Genomic DNA, 21,967 nt, shown 5'->3' on the forward strand with positions numbered 1-21,967 from the left:
CACCTTTTGACATACTAGACCCTATAAGGAAGCGACAAGTGTCTGATCCCCTTCTTTGTAAATCTCTCTCCTTTCCCTCTATGCTAGGTAATGTCTTAATTGTTAAAAACTAGTTCTATTTTTAGGGTACCAATTATACATATCAGTTCCAGTAAACATACCCACATTACATTGTGAATTTGGGAATGGAGGAAAAACTAGGAACAGGGGTTACTGTTCACTTACTCAAGCCTTACATCTGTAAAAATCACAGGAAGTTTAATTCTGTCCTAACCATATTGTCAACATTTTTGGAATAATGATTGAAAGCAAGAAGAGAGCAGAGAAAAATTTACCAAGTAGCTTCAGAATTCCATGATTTTTATGAATGTTCAGGAATGAAATGGGAAAGCTGGAGACAGGCTAAATGATGAACTTTTTTTAAATGAACATATGTTCTTAGCCAACTTAGGACAGGTTGGGTAAGAACAGATTTCTATAGCTGTATTGCTAACTAACTTCAGAGAATTAAGAACAAAATCCATGGAATCTTCTAGCAAATATTCCAGTAAAATGACTCACAAGAAGAAATTTTAGCAATAGCCCAAGGGTGTTTGGTTTAAACAGACAGATCAACAGCATGAGAACAAGGAGAACTTTATCTGTTGGTCTGGGGGGAACGAGTGCAACTGAATTGTTAAGACAGTCTTCAATGCAGGTACCTCTCTCCCAGCAATCAACTAAAAATCAAGTTCTAACTTTTTGACAGTAAAAAATTCACAATAAAGGGAGGTTTCAACTACTTTGAATAAAGAAATAAAAACAAATTCCCATCTACTGTAACAATCAATAACACAAAAAAAGCAAAACACTGCAATTTGCTTTCATAATTCAAAAATGTTATTTGTTTTCCTCACAGGCTCCAGGGTTTTTTTTATAGACAGACACCTGTGATGCCAGGATTCTGACCTTGTACTTACAAATCAGTGCTATCTGGTGACAGCATAGCAGTGGACTCTGCTTTCAAGCCACCGTACTGAAAGCAGTAAGCGTCAGGCCTCTCAGGATCAAGTATGCTAACCATTCTAGGAAAAAGAAACTCCAACCCTGTCTTACTAACAATTCTACAATTAGAAGATGAAGCAGACTTCGCCAAGAGTTTGGGCTAAGGCATAAGACACTTACTTCCAGTCTCGAGAGATGAAATACTGAAGCTCAAGCAGCCTGTGCTCACAGTCTTCAACCATCTTCTCTGTGTAGAGATGCTCCATCAGGCAAGAGAGGATCCTGCCCACAGGGGGGGAGAAAGGGCACCAGCAGAGTCAGAATACACTCACAACACTTTTCCAATGCAAATGCACCTCAGCGCACATACTATGTGCTGGCCCTATGCTAGGTCCTGGGGATTATTTTTTTTTAAACTGGACCTATGATTTCATCAGGGCAGGGAAGTTTGGATGAGGAAACCCCTACCAGTGCACATCTGGCTCTGCAACTTGGAGCCTTCTGAGAGGCTCACGTGGCCAGGACGTCTCTGATCGTGGATCAACACAGGTCTTCCTAACTCCAAGCGGGGCTCTCTCCCCACTATGACATGCTGCCTCTTATACGTTATCAGACAGGCAGGGCCCCAAAGGAGAAACTCCCTGTCTGCAAGAAAATCTTACATTTTTATTTTACTGGGTGATATAACATATATATATAAATCAAAGATTCAGCACTCCCTTATCTTAGAGATGAGGAAACATGCATTTGGTGACGCGTCCGTGGTCACTGAGGTAAGACGTGACAGACGAGGGATCTGAATCCAGGTCCTCTGACTCCAAATCTTCCCACTGTACTGCCACGTGATTAACAACCGAAGGAATCAGAGAAGGCAAGGAGAAGTGGTGGGGGTTGGGAGGCAGAGCAGCACTAAGAGGGACATTTGGGAAAGAGAACATGTGAAGGGGAGAACCACGGCAAAGGCAGGCTAAGCCAGACTGCGGAGGTCTTTAAATGCCAGTCTAAAGAATTTATGAGCCATCCTCAAGGCAACAGGGAACAGTGAAGGGTTTTGATCAGGGAAGTGACATGTTCATACCTTTGTTTCAGGAAGATAACTTGGAGAGCCACGTGGAAGACGGATCAAAGATGGGAAAGTGGAAGTAGGGAGACCATTGAAGGGGCTAATACAGTAAGTAGTTCGGGCAGAAGGTGGCAAGGACCCGAAACAGTGGTGGTTATTTCAGGGATAAGGCTGCACGGAGGTGAACGGACAAAACTTGGCAATGGACTGGACACAGGGTGTGATGAGGAAAGGAATCAAGAATGACTGGGGAAGTGGAAGGCTGGTGATACCCTCAAAAGAAACAGGGAAATCTGGAGAAGAGGTCCTACTGGATGTGTTGAGCATAAACTGGTGATGGGACATCTAGGTGAAGATAGAGAATGAGGGTTAAGGAGAAAGATTAAAGTCTGGATAGCCAGATTTGAGAGTTAACAGCTTGGAGATGACAGAATTCATGAAAGTTAAGTATGAACACCAAGGAAGTGTATGGAAGGGACCCAAAGACAGTGTTCTGAGGAGCTACCTATGATTAGGGAATGAGAACAATGATAAAACAAAGGAGAATAGCGATTAAGACAGGTAGGAGAAGATTAGGAAGAATATGACAAACATTAAAGACAGAGAACAGCTAGAAAAAAAAATGGATAATGGTGTCAAGGCTGCAAAATTAGAGAAGAATCAAGGAATGAGAAAAGAACAAAGGATTTAATCGTAATAAAGCTGCTTGGAGAGAATAGTTTTTAGGATAGTGGTAGAGTGAGAATAAGTCAATAATGAGAAAAAGATAAACCACGTATGACTCTCACTGTGAAAGGGAAGACAGTGATACGACGGAAGCTCAAAGCAGGGCCAAATGAAGATCTGGATGTAAAAAGCTCAGGTATATGTTGAGAATGGCAGTCAGCAGAAAGAGTGAAGATGAGAGAAAATGATCAGAAGGGGTCAAGGAGGCAGGAGGAAAGGAGAACAAGAGCATAAGTGGAAGACTGAACTTGGGAAGGGAAAGGGCTCCCTTTGCTTCAGAGACTGGATCAGAGGAAAAGATGAAAAAAGTTGCAGAAAGCGTCTGTGGCGCAGAGCAGGGGAAATGAGGGAGTTCACGAACTAGTCAGACTTTCCTGTAGCTTTGGAAACAACCACTTGGCTACTTTCCCAGGACACGCACTTACACTGGAGAGAATTCCTTTGCCTTCCTTTACTCTAGCTCCTTTCATTATGCCAGCGGGTGTACAATTAACTCCAATACTTATGTATGCTACAGTAAACTGAAGCTGTTTCCATCCTCCTAAGGGCTTTTAATTTTATTTATGAATTAAGAGTTCTGCCTTCTCAACTACACTACAGATTCTTTAAATATTGTGAACACTAAATATTTCCCCTTCATCCTAATTCTGATAATTTCTACTCATTGGATGGAAGTGTACAACACATAACTGTTTATGACTGACTTCTTGGTTGGAAAACAAGTTAGAAATATGTGTAAGATATTCAATCAACAAAAGAGCTCAAGAAAACGCTAAGTCAGGGCATATAACACTATCCTATGAACTTTTTTTCTTCATTTTCTTGATTACTCAGTGGTGTAATTCAGGGCTATTTATGATTATTTAAAGAACCATAGGATTTAGACCTTGAACAGGTAAAGTATCTTGTCACACTTGTCCTAAGTGCAAAGCTGGATTCACACTTGGTTGTCTAATTTCAGGTTCTGACATCAGCTTGGAACCTCCAAGTGTAACTGAGCTAAACACAGTGAACCCAACACTTTAAATGGCTAGCCCCAGACATGCCAACCAGCCATCTTGGATGGTGATCTTCCTTCAAAATTCCTCTCCCCTCCCTAAATACTCTTAACCTTCTGCTCTGGGGAGAACAGCCCGATCAGCTGTCCTCTGACTCTGCTCACCACTGCTCCTGTCTGAGGTCACCACCCCTATGCGTTACACTCTCCCACTGGAACCTAAGCTCCTTCATGGCAAGAACTATCTCACTCTTGTATTCAGGTCTCCAGCACTTAGCACAGCGCCTAGAAAAATGTGTTTTCATTCTGCCATGGTGCTCCATGATCCTGATGGGCAGCATCATACTGGTGGTCACATATGACTTAGCTCTCCATACACAGCAGGATAACAGATGAAGAGCTGGGAGGGGCAAAAGAATCATTTGGTCCAATCTTCTCTTTTGATAGGTAGAAGGATACAGAAGAAAATGAAACTTAAGAATGAAATGACTTACCCACAGTCATAAAGGTAGTTAAGGAAAACAGCTGGGACTCAATCCCAGATCCCCAGACTCCAAATTTAGCACCCTACATAAATTACACTAGATTAAAGTATTCAGATCTCATTTCCAAAACTAATTTTAACAAATGTTGATGCACAATTCAGTCACATATTTCAAAACTTCCTCTTCCCCAAATCGTTCCAAGTGATTTAGAATTCTAGTTTCCTAATCACTTTACAATCTACAATCTTATAGCCCATTCCTCTATTCAATCTCAGCTATACAGCGAATCACAGAATCTGAGAGATGGAAGAGAACCCAGGGGAAATCTAGTTCAACCCATAAACACAAAAAGCTCTTTCCTGTATCATACCTAGAAAGTGGCCATCTAGCCTCTGCGTGAAGACCTCCAGAGAGGAAGAACTCACCACTTTTCAAAGCCCACTCCACTCACACACAGCTGTCATCGTTAGGAAGCCTTTTCTGACATCATGCCTATATTGGTCTGTTTGTAACATTCCTCCCTCCCCCTTTCAATCCTGGTTCTGCCTCTCACCCCCACCCCCAGGATGAATGTGACCCCTCCTCCACATGTGACAGCCCTTTTAAATACTTGAAGACAACTATCATGTAACCCCTCACACTCCTACCTTTGGTCTTCTCTTCTTTAGGATAACCAGGTCCGGTTCCTTCAACTGACCCTAAGATGCTGTGGGCTGAAGGCCCTTCACTGTCCTGGCTGCCTTCCTCAGGACCCTCTCTAACTTATCAAGGCCCTTCTGAAAACCAGGTACCCAGAACTGGGCATGATGCTCTAAGAGAGGCCTGACAAGACACAGTCACCTTCTCAATGCAGTGCATAACTGCATCAGCTTTCTTAGCTGGTGTGTCACAGCCTAGATTCCATCTCCAACCACAAGCACTCTACTTCCTTAGTCAAAAATGCTGAAATGTCTGCATCTGGCCATAATCTAAGATTCCATCTCCCCAAAAGTCTTACCCCCTTCTAATCTTCATCCTCCCTATGACCTCCAATCTCTCTACTCCTCAGTGTTTTCTCAGACAATTAACTTTGCTCTGATGTCCTGTCTTTGCCCAAACCTGATCTTAGAGTTAAGTAGTTGAAAACTTCACTGTCCGTTGCTCTCAAATCCCTCCATCCCACAGCAGCATCGTGGCCCACAAGCATGACAAAAGTCAAGCCTGGATCACCGCTACCACCTGCCTCCTTCACTCCTCCTCACATTCTGCCAGGGAGAGCTAGAGCAGGTCACTCAACCAAGCTGACCAGCCCACTACAAGTGGAACTCACTTCATCTCAACTGGGCTTCACCACAGCAAGGAAAGCCTTTGATTCCTCCACTAGTTCATTCTTCAATCCAGTGGTATCAACCTCACATAGAAACGGGGGCCACTAAACTGTACCTATGGATCCCTGCAGGCCACAGAGAGACTGAGGTTAAAAATGTATATTATCTATGTTTCATTGTATCCTTATTTAATTTGTTAAATATTTACCCTTCACATTTTAATCTGGTGTGGGCGGTACTCAGGAGTAATGTGGACTATGTGCGTCCTATAAGCAGCATGTCTGATACCTCTACCCTAATCCACTCTCCACCAGGGATATTTTAAAACCTCTTTCTATTACCTCCTCCTCCTTCCTCCAACCTCCAGCTGAGGACCTTGCCTCACTCTATATGGAGAAAACAGAGGCCAAGAACTCACAGTTCCCTTTTCTCCTCATCTCAAAATCCCCCAACATCATCCCATACTCTCACCTACTTTATTCCAATCTTTGAGAAGGAGGTGCCTGTTTTTGTCAAGGCCAATCCCATTACATATGTCCACCTGGACTGCGTCTCTTTTCATTTCCTCCAGAAGACTTCCTATATTATCACCTCCTCTCTGTCTATCTTACTGGTTCCTTCCCTGATGCTTAGACTATGCCAAGATATCCCCCCCATCCCTTAAAAAGAGTCTTGCACTCGACTGCCACAAACCTTGAAGTCCTCATCCTGTATTTCTCCTCCTTTCTTAGTCAAACTCCCTTTAAAAAAAAAGGCATCTCTCCTTGTTGCCTCTGAGTCCTGCCCTCTCATGTCAACCCTGCAATCTGGCACAGCTTTCTCCATGACACAAATGTTCTCAGTGCCAGAGCCGAGGGTTTTTTAAACTTCCTCTCTGTAACACTCAACACTCCAGAGCACTTTCTCCTCTCAGCTTTGAGGACACTACCTAGTCCAGGCTTTCCGTGCCTTCTCAGTCTTCTCCACTGGCACATTATAGCCCCTAACTGTGGGTGTGATTTCCACAGGGTTTGTCTTCAGTGCGCTTCACATTTCATTCTATAGTCTCACCTCTATGCTGATGCCTCTCAGATCTATAAATCTAGTTCTAGCTTTTCCTGGGCTCTAGTCATACCTTTCCCAATGCCCTATTATTGATCGCAAAATGGAAAACTCAAAGATTCAGCATTATCTTTAATGCTAAAATGATGGCCCTTTCTTTCAGCCTTCCAAGTTCTGCAACCATGGCATCATCCTTGTCTTCTCATTCTCTGTCACCTTATACATCCAATCATTTGCAGAATCCTGCCATTTTGTGCCCGTCTTTGTTAAAATTGTGTCTTTTTCTGGTCCCCTGACTGCCTCCCTTCTAGTCGGGACATATGTCTATCAGGAGACAGTATAAAGAGGCAAGAGCAGGAAATGAGATTGCAAAGGGAAACCTAGACAGCACATACAAAGTGTCCCAAGATCAAAGGAGTATATTTTACAATCTGTATCAAATATTAACCACAAACCACAGCTTGGTAATATGGGTGGTAATGGAGGAAGATAGCTAGACTCTGCTATCAGGGCCTTCTGGGCCTATGATATGTAAATCTCAGACAAGTTCTATCCAGACCTCTGCAGTAATATCAGCAGATCACCATAAGGTGCTGATAATTTTGAGATGATGTAGACATATTAACTTTTAAAGTTTCACCTACAACTCTGAGATGATTTGGTTATATTAATGAACTAGCCCCAAGGTAGTACAGGTAAGAGTTAGTTTGTCCTCAAAAAACCTATAAAATGAGACCTCAAACTCCTCCTCTCCCCAAACCTGTGCTCCCCATTGGGTCCAAGCTGCTGAAGGCTCCCAATGCTTAGAAATATGAGTAATACTCCCCGCCTCTCCCTCTCTCCAGACTCTTCCTCACTCTGCCTGCCTCCCTTAAACAGCCCATTCCCTTGAAAGTCACTTCACGCTCTAAATCTAATCTTTTCTCACTAACATGGTTACCACTTAATTCACATGCTTGCTTATCACCTCTCAATTAGATTACTGAAAAAGCCTCCTAACTGATTTCTCTGTCTCAAATCTTGCCCACCCTCCAACTCAAGAGAGTTAACAAAGGGATTCATTACTCCCTTGTTCAATAACCTACAATGGCTCCCTATTGCCTCTTTGATCAGACACTCCTTTTAAAAGTTTAAAGCTTTTAAATCCCTTCACAACTTGGCCTTAATGTAACTTTCTGGTCTCAACCTGCATTAATAACCTTCCTATAATTTACCCTCTGGCTAAACTGACCTTCTTACTCTCTTATGGAAGGGATTTCTGGCTCATCTCCTCACAAAATTCCCTCTTTCCTTCAAACGCCACTTGCTACAGTAAGCCTTGAGTGACTCTTCCAAGCTGCTGCTGGTCTCTCTTGTCTAGACTATCTTGTAGCTGTTCTATACATCCTTCTACACGGGCAGGTCGGCTCACGAGAATTTCTGTTTCACGAGAGCAGGGCCTGTCTCATTTCCTTCGATGTTCATGGAGCCAGCATAGTACAGTATAGTAGGCACTTGGTAGATGACTGACTGCTAAATGTAACATGACTGTACATGGTGAAGAAGGCACCTACATTGGGTCTCCAGATCGTATGTGCTTGCAGGCCGTCTGTATTACAGATTCACAAGCTTCATTCAAAGCTCGGTCAATGCGGTAATCTGCACCAGGGTCAGTTTCTTGAATCAGTGTTTGAAGCTAGATGAGAGTAATTTGAGAAAATAAAAAAGTTACTGAATAAGTAGAGCAGATTGATGCCAAATACAATGACTAACATTCACTTGTGCAATTTTAATGTCACTTAAAAAAAACCTGTTATTGATCTTTTGTTTTTATGCGACCTTCATTTCCCAATATATCTCTTCCCCTCCCAGAGAACCATCTCTTCAGGCAAGGAATAAACAGACACAAAAACCAGTCCAGCAAAATTAACGAGTGCCACAACCAAGTCCAACATCCTATGCTGCAGTCTACACTCTGCCTGCAAGGGAGGATGGGCCCTCTTAGCTCAATCTTTCATCGGTGTGTGTGTGCAGTTCTGCAGGTTTGGCTTCCCTGACTGTGCATCAGTTCATGTGCCTCTTTCCAGGCCTCTCTGGACTCTTGACAGTCACTTCCATTCCATTCCATTTCATTCCATTCCATTCCTATGCTGAGTTTTGTTTGGACACTCCTCCATCCATGCATGAAGCAGCTACTGTTTCCAATTCTTTGCAACTTTAATTTGTCAAAATGATAACAACAACATGTTCCTATTCTGACCAACTTCCAGGTGCTACCAAACATCTCCTCTCTGGTGTCTCTCTAAATCTGCAGTTTTTGGATGTGGTGATGGTCCTGTGCCTAGACAGACTAAGTCACGCCTGAACCACATTTCTAGCTTCCACTGGACAAGGCTGTAGAAGAAGGAGCAAGAAGCCATTTATAGGAAGTTGATGGGTAAGGAAGTCAATAATCAATAAGCATTTATTAAGAACTGACTATGTGCCAAACCCTGCACTACACCCTGGAGATACAAAAAGGGGCAAAAGACAGTCCTGGAGTTCAAGGAGCTCACAGTCTAACGGAGGAAACAATAAGAAAGCAGATATGTACAAAGCAAATGGGAAATAACCAACAGAGGGAAAGCATTAAAATTAAGAGGGCAACACTTCTAGGGCTATATCCCAAAGAGATCAAACAAATGGGAAAAGGACCCACATGTACAAAAACATTCATAGCAGCTCTTTCTGTGGTGGCAAAGAATTGGAAATTGAGAGGATGCCCATCAACTGGGGAATGGCTGAGCAAGTTGTGGCATATGAATGTAATGGAATACTATGGTGCTATGAGAAATGATGAACAGGCTGACTTCAGAAAAACCTGGAAAGACTTGTATGGTCTGATGCTGAGTGAAGTGAGCAGAACCAAGAGGACTTTGTACACAATAACAGCCACGTTATTCGATGACTGATATTGTTAAACTGAACCATTCTCAGCATTACAAGGATCTAAGACATCTCCAGAGGCCTCAGGATGGAAAATGCCGTGCACATCCAAAGAAAGAACTATGGAAGTCGAATCACTATCATTTATTTTTACCTTCTGTTGAGTTTTGTTTCATCTTTCTGATGGTTCCTCCTATTGGTTTTAATTTTCACTTACAACTTCACTAATGTGAAAATATGTTTAATGGGTATGTAAATGTAAAGCCTATATCAGCTTGTGTGCCATCTTGGGGAGGGTGGGGGGGGAGGAAGGGGGAGAAAAATTTTCAACTCAAAAGCATATGGAAGTGATTGTTGATAAATCAAAATAAATTAATTTAAAAAAAATTAAGAGGGCAAGTTGGAAAAGGCTTCCTATAGAAGACAGTATTTTGGATGGAACTTGAAGGAAGCCAGGAAATGAGAGAGAGCATTCCAGGCATGAGGTTCAGCCAGAGAAATGGGAGAGATCTGAGAGATCTGAGGTATCAAGGAATTGGACATCACTGTGGATGAATGGAAGTGCTTGGTTTTAAAAAGCAAAGGGAGGGGGCAACTAGGTAGCCCAGTGGATAGAGCACCGGCCCTGGATTCAGGAGGACCTGAGTTCAAATTCAGCCTCAGACACATAACACTTATAGCTGTGTGACCCTGGGCAAGTCACTTAACCCCATTGCCTAGGGCCCCCCCCCCCCAAAAAAAAAAGCAAAGGGAGAAGTGGAAAGTCAATGGGCAATGATCAGATGAGGGAAATTCAGAACAAATCATTAGGTTCATTCAGTAGGTAATACGTTGAATTTGGAGAGAAGAAATTGTGAAGAAACTGAAGGAAATGTGAAGAACAATCTCTAGGCTCAGATACCAGTTCAGACTGTACTTCCTGTTTGAAGACCAGGATCAAGGAAGACTGGGGAAAACCTGTAGAATATCCAAGAAGGAAAAGGTAAGGTAAGAAAAGCAATGTGGAGAAAATGCATAATTGGTATGGGTGGGACAAATGGGTGAAAGAGATCAAGAGCTTCATCAAGCCAAGTGGACAGGAGTGATGATGCGCAGTTGTCAAGTTACTAAGAGGTGAAAACCGGCTATCAAAGTTGTAACCAGCTACTTAAGGCTTCATGAGGTGTAAACCACAAACAATTAAAAAATAAGCCTGAAAATCTCTCCAGAAATCGAGAGTAGAAGAAATTGTAGGATGACCTGCACTGCTATATGCAACATTTTATTTTTCTGTGGTTCGGGACTGTAAGTGTAGCCTGATTACCCCACTAGAGAAAGGGAAGAGACTGGAAGAATGCCGCTTCACACTTAGGGTTACAGAGAAGCAAGGTTTCAACTTTAAAAAAAGGGATCTGTTTGGATAACATGACAAAACTAGAAAATGTTAATGCTGGAGAAGATGCAGGAAAACTGGAATACTAATATGTTGTTGGGGGAGGTTGTGAAATGATCCAACCATTCTGGAGAGCAATTTGGACCTATGACCAAAGGGTTATAAAAATGTGCATAGCCTTTGATCCAGCAATAGCACTTCTAGGGCTGCATCCCAAAGAGGTCACACAAATGGGAAAAGGACCCACATGTACAAAAATATTCATAGCAGCTCTTTTGGTGGTGGCCAAGAACTGGAAATTGAGGGGATGCCCATGAATTGGGGAATGGCTGAACAAGTTGTAGTATATGAATGTAATGGAACACTACTGTGCTATCACAAATAATGAGCAGGTGAGCTTCAGAAAAACCTGGAAAGACTTATATGAACTGATGCTGAGTAAAGTGAGCAGAACCAGGAGAACGCTATACATAGTAACAGCCAAGTTATGTGATAATTGACTTTGATAGACTCATCTCTTCTTAGCAATGCAAGGATCCAAGATAACTCCAAAGGACTCATGATGGAAAATGCTGTCCACATCCACAAAAAGAAGTATGGAGCATGAATGTAGATCAAAGTATATTATTTACTCTCTTTCTTTTTTCTTTTTGTTTCTTCTTTCTCATGGTTTTTCCCACTGGTTCTAATCCTTTACAACATGACTAATGTGAAAATAGGTTCAATATGAAGGTAGAACCTATATCAAATTGCATACTGTCTTGGGATGGTGGGAGAGGAGAGATGGGGAGAAAATCTGGAACTCAAAATATTATAAAAGTGAATGTTGAAAATTAAAAATAAATTAAAAAAAAAAAAGGATCTGTAGTAGAAAAGCTGAGACTCTGAACCTTCTATCAGGATGTCCAAGAATAGAAAAGTATAACACAGAAGAAAAAGAGAAGGAAAATTTCGGTCAGCCCTACGATTAAACCTTAAAAAGAAAAAGAAAAAAGCCCAGACTTCAGGTGCTTCCTGATGAGGAGGGGATTGAATGAACTGAGAAAGATGCTGCTTGTCTTTCAAAGAAAGGCCCACCAGAGCCCCAGATGTGATAATGGAAGAGCTCATCCAGGGAAGGCCGACTCAAGAACCCAAGAGTAGTGACAGCAACTGGTGGTTCCCGTCTCCTATACACTGAAGGAGACATTTGCGGACCTTATGACAACGTGAAAGAGGCCTGCTAGCTTAATGAGAAACGTACCCATAACAAAACAGAGACCCTACTGAGCTTAACAAAACATGAGCCCTAGTCACCTCTGGTGACTCACTCACATAGGCTCACACAGAAGAAACCTAAAAAGTGTTGCCAATGGTTGCGAAGCCTTGGGCAAGAGACTGAAGACCATGGTTGAAACAGGTTGTATTTTTCTCTTTGCTTTAATTTGAGAAGTGAAGAGCTGTCTAGGAAGAAGGCATCTGAGAATGGTACTTCTAGCTAAGCCTTTAAGTACAACAGGGATGCCAGCTACTTGGACGAGAAGGAATACCCCCGTGGAACAATGTTGCTTATGCACAGCCTCCAAACTAGACATCATAGAGACAGCTACAATGAAGGAGGAGGAAGAGTTGAGGTAGCTAGAACTTCACAGGAAGGAAACAGTACTAAAATTCATGGTTTCAAATGTCTGAATAGAAATGACCAACGTTAAGACAAAAAGCAGGAGGAACTAGATGTTCTAATGACCTCCCAGTTACAAATGAGGCTTGGTACAACGAAACATGGTTTTGGGCAGAAAGCCTGTATTCTGAAGAAACAGGCTAAACGAGTGGATGTGGGGTTAGAGTAGCACTGCATTTTAAGAAGGCATACTCATGGAGAAGTCCAGGAAGCAGAAGGAGGAAGCACGTAAGACAGCAGTCATTAGAGGGAAACACAGAAATGATTTGGTCATTAGAGTTTATGACTGACCATCTGGACAAAAAGGAAAGAGAAGAGGCAGTTTGGAAAATAAATCACAAGTCTGGCACAGAGGTATGACTATGATAGTGAAGGGGGGACTTCAATTATACCGATATTTACTTTTCTCTGCCAGAAGCAGAGTAGCTAATAACTTCTTGATTTGCTTTATTGATCATCATTCAGAAAGTGAAGGACTATCAAGAAGAAATTCTATTTTGGATCTGATTCTTACTAACAAGCAGGAACTGGCTGCTGGGTTGGAAATGATAGGAACCTTAGAGGTGTGGGGATGCAGTGACCACTTCATCTTAAAAGTCTGTGACAGAGGCGGGGAAATCTGGATATAGGCTGACCTGCTAGAACTAGATTTTGTAAACAAAACAACACAAACAAAAAACCAGATTTCAAAAGGTTCAGAGGTAGGTAGAATTCTATGGATTAAAATGATTCAGGGGAAGTCAGCCCAAGGGAGATGGGAGAAGCTTAAAAATAAAATTCTAAAGACACAAAGGGAAACAATTTCAATGAGAAGAAAAAATAAAATTTGCCTGAGGAGAAGAATGAGGGTAACAAAGGGAACTCACAAACCCAACTTAGATTTTAAAAAAAGAAATGTACAGAAGATAGAAGCAAGGCTAGGTAACAGAAAATGAAGATAAGATTGGTATAGTCCTACAAAAATAACCTACCCGAACTCATCCCTCAACGATTAAAAAAAAAAACCCACCCTTTTGGACACATTCTCCCCATCTCAGGGATTCAGAACTCCAGGCTGTCATTCTACCACCATTGTCTCCCTAATCCCTTATTCCCAACCCCCTCGACCAAACGCCACCACTGGCCTATTCGAAAGCTACACATCCCTTCCAATGAGTGCTCTGGAATGCCTGACACAAGGCCAACAAAACTAGATTTCATCTTAAACCTTTTCCTCTCACTCCCTCCACTTTCTTGTGGTCACTGAAACTAGCTATCTCTCTCATAATAGCACAGCTTCCCTGGCCACCATTTCCAGCCTTGGAAATTTTCAATAAGCCCCCAGACTCGATGGTGGTAGTTGGGGAAATGGAACACTGACTGCTCCAAACTGCTACTTCCAAGCTCTCCCTCTCACTATCACTAAGTAACCTCTTCTCCTTTGAAGTTCACTAAAAACTGATCTATCCCATCGATTCCTGGACTTCCTGGATACATCTTTACATAAACAAATGACCCCAGTTCACCTCATCTTCTCCAGCAGACTGCCCTCTTACTCACGTTCATTCTCATTTAACTCCCATTTCTCTCTAATCTGCAGGCTGCTTCCCAGCAGCCAGGAAACATGCATGTTTCTCCCCACCCTCAAAAAGGCCTCATTTGATCTGTCCACCCCATCAGCAATCATGCCTTATCTCTCCCTTTCCTGTCTAAACACATGAAGGACACCTATAATTGGTGCCTCCACTTCCTTTACTTCACTCTCTTATTCAAGCTCTACATTCTGGCTTCTGCTGAGGTTATTCAATTTTACCAGTCATCTCTTAATTGAAAAAGTCTAAGACCTTTCTCTCAAACCTCATCCTTACTGACCTCTCCATATCCTTTGATACCATCAATCACTCCTTTCTCCTTTATAATCTCTCCTCTCTACGATTCCATGAAACTATTCTATCCTGGTTCTCCTACCTATCTGACAGCAGTTGTGATCACATGTGACTACTGAGCCACTGTCAGTGATACATGAAATGGGAGAGCTATCACAAGGTTGAATGGCAAGTATCCTGATTTTCAAAATCAGTAAGGACAGGGGCAGCTAGGTGGTGCAGTGGATAGAGCACCAAACCTTAAAGTCAGGAGGGCCTGAGTTCAAATCCAGCCTCAGACCAAACATTTCACACTTACTAGCTGTGCAACCCTGGGCAAGTCACTTAATCCCAACTGCATTAAAAAAAACAACAACTAGTAAGGACAACAGAATCTATAAATTATAGGCCAGTGAGCTTGATTTCAATTATTAGGAAATATGCAATGATCAATTACGATTCTAGAGACCCAATGAAGAATGATACCTACCTCCTGACAGAGAGGAGATGGACTAATTTGCAAAATAAGAAACCTATTTTTTGACATGGCCAATATGTACTTTTTTTCTTCTAGGCAGATAAGGTTAAGGAAGAGGAAAAGGTTGAGGGCATAGAAAAGTAAGTAAATGCTTGATAATTAGAAAGAGTTTGGAAAGAGAAATAGAGAGAGTACGGGAGAGGGAGACACATAGATGGAAATAGACATGGTCAACATCTAGAAATAGAAGCAGTAGAACACAAAATGCCAGCATAACTTCATCAAGAACAGGTCATGCCATACATTTCTGGAGACTGTCAATTTCTTAACTACGTACACTTGTCAAGGTAGTTTTTTTTTAATAGAAATTTTTCTTTTCCCCATCCTTTATGCTAAGAGTGGGAAAGGAGAGACAGAACAGAGGTAGTGTTGTCAAAAGAGGAAAAAAGTGTCATTGAAGCATTTTTAAAAAATGTACAGATGAGAACAGAAGGAAGGCCAGGAGGAATAACAGAAGAAGACAGCTTTGAAAATTCCATGTTAAATTTATTACATATATAAAAAGAAAAGAATCTGTATATAATGCAGATTCACAGCTTCAAGTATAGATCTCTTTTTTTTCTGTTCTATTATAAATAGAGATGCTCATTGTATTTGATGTCTAAATTTTGAATTAAAAAAAAAAAGAATAAAAGGAATAGGTCATTCCAGGCTAACCTCATTTCCTTTTTTGATAAGATTACCAAATCAGCAGAGGGGAATTCTGTGACTACAGTTTAACTAGACTGAGCAAAGCTTTTGATAAAGCTTCTCATAGTACCTTGGGGAAAAAGATAGAGAGATACAGATTAGAAAGTAATATAATCAGATAGATTTAACATGGGTTGGATAGCCAGAATCAAAGACTAGTTGTTAATGCTTTCAAATCAAAGTGGGAGCAGGTCTTTAGGGGAGTAAAGAAGGGATAAGTATTTGGCCTTGGGATGTTTAGCATTTTTTTTTATCAATGACATGAACATTATATACTATCAATTCTATTAAAGACACAAAGCTAGGAGAGAAGTATAATACAGCAGATAACCAAAATCAGGATCCAAAGGGACCCTAATAGGTGAGACCACTGGTCTGAATCTAACACAGTGAAATATGGGCAGAATCTAACACAACGAAACTCAATACGGATAAATGTAAAAACCAACTTTACAAGAATAAGATGAGGCAGACATGGGTATATAACTACTCTGAAAAAGATCTGGGAGTTCCCATGGATCCTAAGGTCAATGAATTAGCAGTGTAACGAAGAATTTCAGAGTTTTTGACTAAGTAAGTGGAACACTTGAGGTTGGAGGTCACGTCTAAGCTGTCACGACCAGTGCTGTGACACCAGCTAAGAAAGCTGACGCAGTTACGCGCTGCATTGAGAAGGTGAGCGTGTCTTGTCAGGCCTCTCTCAGAGCATCATGCCCAGCTCTGGGTCCCAGGTTTTCAGAAGGGACTTGATAAGCTGGAAAGGGTCCCGAGGAACTGGGCCTGGTCACCCTCAAGAAGAACAGACCCAAGGTGGCCAGGATGGTTGTCTTCAAGTACTTAAAGGGCTGTTCCATTTCTCAGAGGTCAGAACCAGAACAGTTTTGGAGGGTTTGGAGAACTTTCTAGAACACTGGGAGCTTAAGTGAGTTACAGGGGGTTACAAAGAATACGTCAGATAGTTCCAGTTCTGAGTCCAGCTTTTTACCCACAATGTCTTTAGAGTCAGCTCGATGGCCCCATAGATAAGAATGCTGGGCCTGGAGCCAATAAGACCTGAGTTCAAATCTGACCTCAGACATCTACTAGCTGTGTGACCCTGAGAAAGTCATTAGCCTCTGTCTGCTTCAGTTTCTCTATCTGTAAAATGGGGATGATGATAATAGTATAAAGTTTTCAAGGCTGTTGTGAGGCTTAAATGACATAGTATGTGTAAAGTGCTTAGCGCACTGCCTGGCATACAGGTGCTTAATAAATGCTTATTTTTCCTTCCTTTCTAGGGTAACGAGATATACCTTTTTCCTAAGGTAGCCTGTCTGGCATCTATACAGGATGCTAGAATTCCAACAAAAGCTGTCTGTTAAATGCATGTGAATAACAGACAAGCCATGGTCAAAGGTAGGGGTGGATAAGATGAACGCCCCACTGACAAAACCTCTTTACGTTGCAGGGAAATACCATAAATGCCCTAGTTCAGGAAAGCTCAAAGGATTATTACTGCCAGTTTGGAATTTTAATGACAGCGGTGTGGGAATGAGTGCTAAGGGCTTGTTTACCCAACAGATTTAAAATCCACCTCTAGTCCCTAATATGTATGTGAGAAATCTGGCAAAGCACTCAAGTGTTTAGTACAGAAAACAGATTAGGAAGTCATTTTCTTCGGCTCTGGAGAGCCCTTGCCTAAATGGACTGAGCTAAAAGTCAAGAGGATTAAATATGTATTCTGGGTCAGTGTACAATAGGACATTATGTGATTAAGATATATTAATCTTCCTTATGTTTTGTAGTTTACCAGTTATGGAAAGGTCACTAAATCACATCTTCAGTAAATGGAAAACAGCTAAAATTAATGGTTAGCCACATGGGTGTATAAATGAATGACAGGTGCTTCAAATTTAAAATGGAAGTTGGTTGTGCCAAGGAAAGAAATCTCTAAGAAGCAAGGAAGGGAGAAACAGACCAAATGAACCATTTCCACACAGCTCTCTACCTTTGATGCAGGCTTGATAACGTAGCAGAGAGCAAGGTAAATAGCAAGGAAAATTCCTTTTGTTGACTCACTGCTCTTCAACAGGTAAGCAAAGGCTGAGGGCACCTCAGATGGACCTAATGTTCAAGTTAAGGAGAATGCATTGTTTTCCCATCTGGCTAGTCTCTTGAAATACCACTAGGAGCTTCCAAATGCACCACTGCCTTTTAATTTCTTCGCTGACTGTAAACAAGTCTTGGAGCAATCATAATCATACTTGGGGAGAAGCAGAGGGCTGTGCTATCAGTTCGAGGGACTGATTACTGCTGCTATCTGAGAATTTTAAAGTTCCTGCCACTCTGTGTCTGGAAAGCATTTTTATTACAAATATCTAGCGGGAAATCAACGGCAGTTATTTTTGAAATTGAGTCACAATCTCTTTCAGAAAGCTCAATTTCCAAATTGGAAACAGCAGTATTTCTTCATAGGTAGGGAAAATAATTAGATTTTTACTACAGTCCAGTCACACACTTGACAATCCATTATTCCATGTAACTTAGTACTAAAAAGAAGCAAGGCTTCACATTTGCTCCGGCTTCAAAAATAGCTAAAACCAAATCCTTTTCTGCTCCTTTGTCCCTATTACACTGGGGGTAAATGTACAGACACCAAAAGTATTTTTAATATTTTTAATTTGTGCACACAAAAGCTGACCCACAGTTCCAAGGCTACCTTAGTGAGAAATTACAAAGAAAAATTCAGACCACAGGCATCTAAGAACCTTCCTAATAAGTCTGACTTGGCATTTTGGGAGAACAGATTATAACTGTCTCCTATTTTTCCAATTTCTATCTTACTAAGGAGACCAATTTTCTACAATACTGGATGCCACAGACCAATTTAGCATGTTACTTTTAAGAGGAGGAGATAAAAAATAAGATGCAGTATACAATTTTATTCTATATCAGTGCAGTAGAATAGGTCATAAAATTCTGTTTACAGCTCAGAAATAAGAGCAAAGTAACATATAAGTTTTAATTAAAATGTCATTTTCAAAATAAAGAACTGATTAAAATTTTCTAATGTTTTCTCAAGAAGTAAGGTTAGACTATTTATTTAGTTAAACTCTGCCCTTTGAATTTCAGGTTCTAATAATGAAAAATTAATTCATCTGCAGGGTGCCCAAGGATGCTATTGTTATCCCAAACTGCTTTAAAAAAAAAAAGACTTTATCTGGTAAAAGCAAAAAATGTAGGCCACAGAGATAACACAAGTGAGTTATAGCTACAAGACCTTGATATTTGCCATCTAAATTATAGATTTACCAGCCTTGTAATTTCTCACCTACCTACAAACCCAAGATGAATAATGATTTGTTAATACTCCCACCTAAAGAATGCTGAGAATAATTTTGCTGTTTAGAAAATACCAAAATACTCCAAGTACCTTGGAATGGGGAGAGCCAAAGGGATAGCAAGAAATATTGGTGAGGAGCAACTAGGCGGCGCAGGGGATAGAGCTCCAGACTTGGAGTTGGGAGGACCTGAGTTCAAACCTGGCCTCAGACCCTTGACACTTACCAGCTGTGTGACCCCGGGCAAGTCACTTAACCTCGACTGCCTCACCAAAAAGAAAAAAAAAATTGGTGGGTGGGTATGTTTTTGTTCTCTCTTGCATAGCTGGTTTCTTCTAACAGTAAAGATGGGGTTTTGAGAAACCAAATGAGATAGCAGAACTACACATCAACAACGGAAACAACTCCTTAAATTATTAGTTTCCTCTATTATCTGTCCTAAATCTTTCAGACTCAATGAAAGCAACCAATAAAACTATGAACGCAAGCCAATTCTCTTAAGTTTGAGGACCTTTTCCAATTTATGAGAAGCTGGTATGGCTCTGATGACAGGTTTTAAAGATGCCAAAACAGGAAATTACCCTTTCCCATAAAACAACTGCAAAGAATATTTTCCATCTGTATCTTTAGGTAAAAATGGCTACTACCGATTAAGAACTCCAGTGACTACAAATTTCCTGTCCTTAGTGATGTCTGCCTTGAGAAACAGTCCTATTGAATTCGACACTCAGAACCAAGTGCACATCAATGAGCTTTTGCAGATATCCTAGAAAAGGTGCACACTGGGTCAGGCTCAGGAAGGCATTCTTTAAATGCTGAAATGTAACATCAAAATGGCGGACCGATTCTTTCCTTACCGCTTGCTGGCAATTCATTCCAACATTTCCCTTTTCTCCACGAATTACTTTCATCAGACAGTGCAGAGTCCGTCCTTTTCGGTGTAGTCCAGAGCAGTGGTGTTCAATTTCCCCTCGACAGCTCAAGATAATCTCAGGGCTCAGAGAGAAGTCTTCCATCAGCATGCGCCGGTAATCCAACATTTCTCCCTGGCACTCACTGCTTACCTGTCGACCTAAACCACATAAAAGAGAGCTGTAAGTCACAGTATTAAGGAAGGTAAATCAGATTAGAAGCACAACTTTCCTGTCATCAGAACACATAAATTACAGCTGCTATTAAGATTTAAAATGCTGAACTTGGTTCAAGAACTTAAGAGCACAAAAGAAAGTTAGAATTCAGTTGCTAAATGTGATACAGGAGCACTCTCTTTCAAGGGTGGGGAACTGCAGCCTCACGGTCACATGTAAGCCTCTAGGTCCTAAGTGCAGCCCTTTGACTGAATCCAAACTTCACAGAACAAATCCCCTTCAAAAAAGGATTTGTTTTGTAAAATTTGGACTCAGTCAAAAGGCTGCACCTGAGGACCTAGAGGGCCACATGTGCCCTTGAGGCTGCAGGGTCCCCACCCCTGTCTTATACTGACTGCACACCTTTGAAGTAACACAGTGACATCATCTACCTTATGATCATAAAGAATGGCTGAGGGGCAACTAGATGCTGCAGTGCATAGAGCACTGACCCTGGATTTAGGAGGACCTGAGTTCAAATCCAGCTTCAAACACATAACACCAGCTGTGTGACCTTGGGCAAGTCACTTAACCTCATTGCCCAACCCCCCCCATATTAACATATGAGTCATATTATATTGCAGAATCAGTCTTGGATGCATATCCTCTTCTCCTCCCACCTTTTGATAACTGTCAATTCTCTGTGCTAGGAAGCGTGTGACCCTGTTGTCTTGTAGAAAATATATAGCTGTGGGAGGGATTACAGACCAAGATGAATCCATCGACTTCTGTTAATAAAGGCTTTTAAGTGTTTGTGTTTTTTTAAGACTATAAACATCTACCAGTGGCGGTGACTTATCTAGCTGCGGTGCAAATCTCGTTTCTGTCACTTGTTGAGGAAGGCTTGAGGTGCCGCTTCTTCCACCTCCCTCCCATGGAAAGAGAACCGAGTTGCCTCCTTTCGTGACAGCGATCAACATTTGCATGCTCGGCCATCAGCAGTCGGTGTGGTGTCTGCCCTGTCTCCGTAATCCCTTACTGAGTCTTCTGTCTGCACTCCAGCCATAGCACCTCCAAGGAAGCACTCCGACACGGCTCATCCTTTGGCAGTAACAGGTGTGAAATGCAGAGCTGTCTTCTTGCCCTTGTTGGTGTGCTTCGGCAGCATATTCTTCTCTCTAATAACCACCATAATTTGAATCTTCCTTCTCAGGATCTGCCACTCACGCACCACATCAAACAGTTTACACTGCCTACGCAGGACCTGAGAACATGTGGTCTCGGCAAGTGGGTCAGGATCTTCGTCCGTCATCATCTTCCCCTTTAGGGACAGTTTCTTTCAGTTCATTCTCTCTGAAGTGACTATTCACTGTAATATACTAATGCTCTTAGGGACGGTTTCTGGGTCCTTCGAAGCAGCACATAAACTAATGTCTGGACAGTCCAGGGAGAACACTAATCCTGAGCCATCTAACCAAGGCAGGTGGCTCCAGGAAACATGAAGTGTGTCGACACACAGGCTACTGCTCAGTGGTGGGAAGCTCTTCATGAAATTCATCTTGTCAGTGTTTTCCTTTGAGGTTTTGCTTATAAATGTTCTGGAGTAATTTTCTTCTTCTGGGTTGTGTATCGTCATCATAAGAGCTTTTCATGGTAGATTCCCCCCCCCCATTCTTCTAGCATACTTCCTGACTTTGGACTTTACGTTAAGAGCACATTCGGCACCTTTCCGGAAGGAAAGTCTGGTCTGTTCTTATGATTGCTTTCTTGGGGCACTGAGTGCTATATTATTACAGTTTCTCAGGGCCAGGTCAGACTGGGGATCTGCAAGAAATCAGTGTTCTAAAGTAAGTCTGATTGCTGTCCCTCAGTCTGCATTCTGCAGGTTTCTGGGTTTGAGTGTGGGCAATAGGAGACTGTTATTGGACTTGGTCACTATTACCCAGTGAGGAAGTTCTGCCCTTCTCTT

At 41.7% G+C, this 21,967-nt stretch overlaps 1 protein-coding gene across 1 annotated transcript in view; it reads right to left on the reverse strand.

Moving 5' to 3' along the window:
* GLG1 (golgi glycoprotein 1) overlaps positions 1-21,967 on the reverse strand; it is a 146,526-nt gene that overhangs the window by 22,932 nt on the left and 101,627 nt on the right. Inside the window, exons 8-10 of the mRNA XM_020963748.2 lie at positions 19,789-20,003; positions 8,157-8,278; positions 1,165-1,266 (exon numbers count right to left, since the gene is read on the reverse strand). Coding sequence (XP_020819407.1) covers positions 1,165-1,266; positions 8,157-8,278; positions 19,789-20,003 — 439 coding nt within the window. The remainder of the gene's footprint in view (positions 1-1,164; positions 1,267-8,156; positions 8,279-19,788; positions 20,004-21,967) is intronic.

Source organism: Phascolarctos cinereus, unplaced genomic scaffold (genome assembly GCF_003287225.1).
Source record: "Phascolarctos cinereus isolate Bilbo 61053 unplaced genomic scaffold, phaCin_HiC Scaffold_2;HRSCAF=192, whole genome shotgun sequence".
Lineage (NCBI taxonomy): Eukaryota > Metazoa > Chordata > Mammalia > Diprotodontia > Phascolarctidae > Phascolarctos > Phascolarctos cinereus.